General features: G+C 40.1%; 1 protein-coding gene across 3 annotated transcripts in view; it reads right to left on the reverse strand.

Annotated features, from left to right (window-relative positions):
• Window positions 1-6,501, reverse strand: part of Mylk4 (myosin light chain kinase family member 4) — an 80,159-nt gene extending 73,658 nt beyond the window's left edge. For 2 of the 3 annotated variants that reach the window (XM_040282192.2, XM_040282191.2), the window contains exon 1: window positions 6,202-6,493. In XM_040282192.2, coding sequence (XP_040138126.2) covers window positions 6,202-6,390 — 189 coding nt within the window. In that variant the 5' untranslated portion in view covers window positions 6,391-6,493. Of the gene's footprint in view, window positions 1-6,201 lie in introns of all 3 variants that reach the window. The other variant, XM_040282189.2, reaches the window with a different exon arrangement.
• Between the last annotated feature and the right edge of the window lie 796 nt (window positions 6,502-7,297).

The following is a 7,297-nucleotide window of genomic DNA, read 5'->3' on the forward strand; positions in this document are numbered from 1 at the left end:
CTTATTCTCTTTCAGAGCTGTATTTGCAATAAATTTCTTAAAAAGAGAAAAAGCAGTTTTGCTTTTTTTTTTTTAATTTTTACAATGAAGGCACATAAGAAGGAGAAAAATGACATCATTTTAGGCTCTCACACTCCAAAGTGATCACCGACTAATAAATACCAGGCATAGCTGACTCGAGGTTCCCTGAAAGTGGTGCAATTGTTGGAAATGTTGGAAGGTGCCACTTGCCACTATTATTAACCCTCCCTTTCTAAGACGGTAGCCCTGGGCAAGGATTCAACAGGGCATGCATTCCATTGCCTCTGTTAAGTAACACTCTGGGGCTGGCAACATTTGCATAGAGGACAAAATGAATCTTTCGTGGTTAAAAGGGAGTTTACTACCTGTGTGTCCCCAAGAGCAGGAGCCTGTCTGTGGCCTCCCCGTGTCATCGCCGCCCGGAATAGGCGCCAGAGGACTGAAGACGATAGAAGGCACACGCTACCTACGATCCAGACGCTTTTTCTTCTAAGTGTTGAGTCCATTCTCTGGGAGCAGCTGTGAAGTCCCTTGGCTCACAGGCGCCTTCCCTCCCCTGATCTAGCTCAATCACTTTTCAAGCACTGTCGCTCCCTGCTCTGCTCTGAGGAGTGGGTATCCCGAATTGCTGAGGATTCCTGCAGAGTCTGCCATGAGCGTCTCCAATTACACCATCTACAAATATTCTGCCTCTTTAAAAGGAAAATATGATGACTTTGAGTGACAGATCCAAAACAGGTGCAGGGGCTGAGGGAGACCTGCTGGCTATAAGGAATGCCGACGCGCATGCGTTTGTCCCCAGTTCCAGGACTAGTAGCTGCACTGTAACTCCTGCCCGCTGCCTAGGCTGGGCCACCGCCAGCCAGGCGGCTTTCTCCTGCCCTTGTCGGGTAAGCAGCAAAGAATAGGGGTGGAGAGATGCAACTTCGAAAATCACAAAACCTCCACCCTCAGTTGTGCTATTTCGAGGTCTAAGTTACAGCCACTTTGGATGCTGCTGGTGGTTCAGTTTCATAGCAGTTGGTCAGGAAATGCCACTTGGTATTAAACCCACCATCTGCAATCAAAATAGGGAGATTCATGCTTTGCTTCAACCCACTCTATCCTTTTGCACATCCTGTTGATAAATATTTTATTCTGTTTGGTCTTTGGAGCATTGGTACCAGGCCTTTTAAACATTCCAGGGATTACATGGTCTGCTTGTGTTAGGGTTGTCCTTATTTTCTACCCTCACCCTGTCCCCACCCCCAGCTGGGATATGGAAGAATTTAAACCTGGTTTTAAAAGAAGAATTATTCCTAACTAAGGAAGACTTTTAGCACAAATCAATCAGAGTTAAGGTAATTTTTTTAAAAGTTGACTTAGGAGAGTAGATTAGACAAAGGGGAATGAAGGGAAGGGAATGGGAATCAAAAAGACAGTGGAATGAATCTGACATAACTTTCCTATGTTCATATGCGAATACACGACCAGTAAAACACATCATGTACAACCACAATAATAGGATCCTAATTAGAATAGGTCATACTCACTGTGCGTATAATATGTCAAAATACACTCTACTGTCATGCATATCTAAAAAGAACAAATAAAACAATAAGAGTCCTATAAGCACAGTTGTGGAGCCATGGTCCATGGTGATGTATTTTTGTAGAAGGGCCATCCTCACTCTGGCATTCCACAGTTTCTGTACTTGGAGCATTGGTACCAGGCCAATGCATTTTGGGTGGAGGACAGGAAACTAGGGCTATCTAGGAAGGTCGAGAAAACCAAAGGACAAGGAGGTGGGCACAGACCATATAGACCATCTTGGGTATAAAAAGCAGGTAGATGGACTGAGGTTGAAGTTCAGTGGCAAAATGTTTGTTTAGCAAGCACAAGGCCCTGGGTTCCATCCCCAGCCCTAGGAAAACAAACAAACAAACAAAAACAAAAGAAAGCAGGATGTATGTAGTATACCTGGGAAGGTAGTGAAAAGTAGGCAGAGATGAATGATTGTCTAAGAACATTATTTGACACTTTTGTTTTTTAGTGAGCAAGTAGGGATGCCAATAGGGATGTGTGTGTGCTGTGTGTGTGTGTGTGAGGAGGAGCGATATTACATTAAATCTGAGAGCTATTTATATAGGCACTAGAGAACTGACAAAATTAAATCTTGGGGATAGGGTATAGCTCAGTGGTACTTAGCATGCTTAAAGTGTATACTTAGCATGCTTAAAGCCCTGAGTTCAATGCCCAGCATAAAAGTAAATAAGTGAATAATTTTTTAAAAATCCCTGGATCTGATTGAATAAAAACAATACTAATTATAGTTATGAGAACCACATATCATTTTTAAGGTAATGGTATATACACAGTGGATATTCTCATCTTTCACATATGTCAGGTATCTTGCTTTTTTAGTTTTACTTGATTTTTTTACTTGTATGTTCACATACACAATGAATGCTTTAATCTGGTTTATCATTAGTGCTAAAAGTCTTCCTTTGATTTGTGCTAAAAGACTTTGTTAGTTAGGCTGAAATTTTTTTTTTAAATCCAGCCACTTATTCAACTTCCTCACGTGCAAGACCTTCTTTTGAAGGAGTATTGTGGAGGCCCTCCAAGGAGGGAAGGCAGGACTACGAGTCAGCCTGGAGGTGATGCAGTAGTGATGACTGTGGGTGCTGGTGGTGATATTTAATGTTGAGTGCACGTAGGTTTGGAGGACGGCAGAGCTCATGCCGTGGGGTGGAGGGAGAGGGGGAAATCACCAGTATGTGAGGGAGGGAAGCTCTGCTGTGGCTTCATTCTCGGGGCAGGTGATCCAGGAGGATGACCATCACTCTCTATCTATCCCTGCATCCTCTCTTAGGGAGGGGCCTTTACCATCCTCCAAAGTTTTTAATTTTGAGTCATCATGGAAGTCAGAAAGGAAAGAGAAAAACAGAAACAAAGTATTTAGGGTAGAGAGCTAGATGCCCCTCTCTGAGTAGTAGATGCTTTTAAAATTCTACACTAGATGTATAAATTAGGTGACTTTGAACATCCTTTGAAAAGTAACAGAATAAGAATGGTCATTAGAAAACAGAAGGAAAAGAAAGCAGAAAAATTAAAAGAACAAAATTAAAATTGCAAAAAAGAATTTTTTAGGTAGAAAGAAGTAGAATATATTAGTATTTAATAAATTCAACCAAAAAAGTAGAAAAAGAGAAAGAAGAGAGTTAAAAATAAAGTCAGTAGAGGAAAAATAAATGAAATAGAAAAATCTGGTTAAGAGCAGAAAAAGAAATGAATCCAAGTTTTATCCAACTATTTTAACATAGGTTGCTAAATTTATGCATAATTTTTCCACTGTTGGTTCTGCAGATAAAGTCTATTCTAGAAAGTAAATGTACTCTAAGCTTCCAGAACAAAAGCTTTCATGTCACCAGAGTGTCTGAAATTCAGAGCAAATTCTTTTCAGAAAAACCACTGAATGTTTCTACTATGATTAGTAGTGTTAATCCTTTCAGAGAAAGAAGGGATAAAAGAGAAAGAGGAAGAAAGTTGACAAGCATTTTTTTTAATAGTCCCTGGAGAGAAAAGAGTGGTATGGTAAAGATTTACTGCAGCCAAGCAGAAGATGGAGACGTGTTAATCCAGCTCTGTCTACATACCTGAAGACATCTGAGATGCTGGAATGGCCTTCTCCTCCCACCCACTGCCAGGCCTGCCACCCTGCACCACCCGGACAGGGCCTTGGCTACTGCAGGAAGGAGAAGAGCTCTGAGCCTCCGACACATGTACCCATCCATTTTCCACAAGGCAAGAGAGAGAGACTGGGAAATTTACTGTTGACATCTCTGGGCTTGTCTCCATTTACAAATAAGAAACTGAATGGGACATAGAGAATTCCTTGTCACTTCTTCCCACCTTCCACACAGTATCAACTGCAGGACAGAAGCCAACAGGCCTGAGCCACAAAAGGGAGAGAAGACTTCTTTTAGGGTTTCTGCAGATTCAATGTTTTCAGTCTTTCTCTCAAAAATATCTCTCAAAAAATATACAACTGGGCTGGGGATGTGGCTGAAGCGGTATCGAGCTCGCCTGGCATGCTTGCAGCCCGGGTTCGATCCTCAGCACCACATACAAACAAAGATGTTGTGTCTGCCAAAAACTAAAAAATAAATAAATAAAATTAAAATTCTCCCCCCCCGCAAAAAAATACTTCTTTAAAAAAAAAAAAAATATATATATATATATATACAACTGCCCCATCACTGATTTCTAACATTCTAGAACCATTGTTAATTATAAAAGTAAATCTTCCTAAAAATGTTTATGGTCCAACTTACCAGTATCTCTTACTTTTTAAAGACAGTTACTTATTTGTAAAATTTATATAACAGAACTTGGAGAAAAGCTGAACATGAAAAATAATCAGACTCATATAAACTATTGCAGCTACTTGATGGTTTCAGTTATGCAAAGTTATACGAATACACTTTATCTTTCATGTCCTGTAGAAATTAATGAACAGAAAAAACCCATGCTTATTTATTTGTACAATTAATAGCCCTGATCAGAAAGACTTTCATTTATCACTTAAATTTTGCTTGTAGAAATTTCTTCTTGCTCTATATTGAGCAAGATATTAACTAGACTGGCACAGTGACACACACCTGAAGTCCCAGACACTCGGAGGCTAGGGTAGGAGGATCATTTGAACCCCAGAGATTGGGGCCAGCCTGTGTAACATAGTAAGACCCCATTTCAAAATTTAAAAAAAAGATATTATCTCACGGAGAAAATAGAGTTCTCAAAGAAATCTGTTTTACTATAACTCATTTCTTCCTTCCTGCACATTTTATTGTTCTTAACTCACAGTAAAATAACTCCTAGGGCTGTTATATACAATATCTCTATTTCATCCACTGTTTTGTTGTTCAAAATGCCCTTCCCACCTGAATAGTGTTTTTTGGAATAATAGCTGAGCAAAGAAGGATGTTGTCCAAACCTGTCTAACAAGAATCACTTGCTCTGATTATTAGCAACAATGATTCCGGGCCCTCATCCAGAATGCAGAATTCACTTGAATAGACCTGTTTGTTCCTCTAACACTTTTGGTGCCTATTATGTCTCTGCATCTGGGTAAATAAGTGGCTGAGGATGCAAAATGTGGTCCCAACCTTCAGGATCCCTGTCTGGGAAAGATGATAAATACATTCAAAAGCCTTGCGGGTGCTAAGAGAAGCACAGGCAAAATGCAATGAAGCCCATGCTGGACCAGAGCTGCACTTCAAGGGATGATGAATGGAAGTGACTAAGATAAGGGAAGGGAGGAAATTGCTTCTGCTGCTGCTACTGCTGTTGCTGGCTAACATTTATTAAATGTTTACCGTGTAGCTCAGGGGTAGAGTGTGTGCTTAGAATGCTCAAGGCCCTGGGTTTGCTTCCCAGCACCACCAAAACAAAACAAAACAAAAAGGAAAACAAAGAAGTGCTTGTGATAGTGTCAGGTATTTTGCTGAGGAGTTATTCCACTTAATTTTCACAAAAGCTATCATCTCATTTTTCAGATGGGACAGCTCCTTGTTTGAATTTAGTAACTAACCAAAGAACACTCTGCACCCTTGTTCTGCACAGCAGAGGACACAGGGTTCCACAATCATGCCATCAGCAAGTCCTGCTTGTCCCTTCTCTGGTCTTTACTATCAATAACTCTACCCCTTGGGGAGCTCAAGTCTTCAGGAAATTAAAACCTTCATCTGTAGAACAATTGTGGTCCTCACAGCATTTCTACTCAAGCCCAAATCCATCATTTTAAAGGATTCTTCCTCAAAGTGTGTTTCCACAGGCTCCATTAATGTATATACTTGGCAGGGGGTTGCTGGGGATGGAACCCAGGGACCTGGGCATGCTTAGTGCTCTCTCTACCACCAAGTTACAGTCCAGCCCCCAAAGCTGCTAAGCCGCTTACCACAAGGTAAAAATATATCTTCAAAGACTTCCTGATTGTCAACCAAACTCAACTTCATTGTTTCACAGCATTCTCAATGAAACAAAACAGGAAATTGCCTATTGAAACCTTTCCTTAATTCTCTATATAAGTGACAAAATAGAATTTGAAAAGGGTCAAATAAATGGCTCCACCTGATATATTAAAAGAAAAAAGATAGAACTGGTAATATTTAGAAGACTACATCAGCACATAATTACCTCATTCTTCCCAGATCTTGGATGTTCTTCACTGGCTTTTTCTTCCAGAAAGCATTTCACTTTCTCAACCTCTTCCATTAAAAAGGCCATTTTCTCCAGCCCGTTGCTGCTGTAACATGTGTTGATCTCTTCCAGTCTCTTCACTTTTAGCATCTTGGTGGTGAGTCCAATTAAGCTACTGCCTGGCATGTGGCTCTCGCCTCCCTCTGTCTCCGATTTGTAAATCAGGACACAATCGTGACTTTTCAGTGCTCCCTTCTCTTGACTGTTAAAAAAAAAAAAAGGAAACCAAGAAAATTCTCATCAGTTAATCATATATTGACTTTCTCAACAACTAATCAATGAGATTTTGGAAGTCTCTTCTATTTAAAGAGAGAAGATCCAAAATTGGGAAGAAGAATGTTAATATTCATATTGAATTTCCACCACTGGAACTTTTAAAGGAAAATATTTTTTTGTTTTGTTTTGTTTTGTTTTTACTTTTTCCTACAAAGAGTAAGAAGCCATCTCAAGTTTGATTGGATGTTTATGTTACCGCTTTCACTGTGTGAAATAAGGTGCATATTAAGGACAGTAAAATACCTCACCCAGATGTTTCCTTGGCATATTTGGAGTTGGTTATTCAGGAAAAAGTGCACATGTCTGTAAACATGGAAAAATGCTGTGAAAAGCTCTCCTTTTATAAAAAGGAATGTACTGCTATCTGTATCAGCAAAGAGCAAATCCAGACAATAAATTCTGATACCTTCCCCTTTCTGCCCAGCAAAGAAGAGATGGAGACTCTGACACCTGGCGCATGTGGAGATGACCACAGGTGAATGTTACCTGAGAGACTCCACCTGTGTCACAAGACAACCTTGGCTTGCTGTGCAGGTCTCCCTCCAATCTTCAGCAGACTGACCCACTTCCCTTCACCCCTGAAGCCCAAGTCCCTATCCCTTTAAACTCCAAGTATGAGTCACATCCTTTGAGTCCCAATTTTGCATGCTCTAGGCATGTAATAAATTTTGTATGTTCTTTTTTCTGCTCTTATCAGTTTATTTCATAAACTAAAATTATCAAATTTATGTTATCAAAAGTATTCTTTTCAGAGGAA

This window comes from Ictidomys tridecemlineatus, chromosome 8, assembly GCF_052094955.1.
Source record: "Ictidomys tridecemlineatus isolate mIctTri1 chromosome 8, mIctTri1.hap1, whole genome shotgun sequence".
Classification (NCBI taxonomy): Eukaryota; Metazoa; Chordata; class Mammalia; order Rodentia; family Sciuridae; genus Ictidomys; species Ictidomys tridecemlineatus.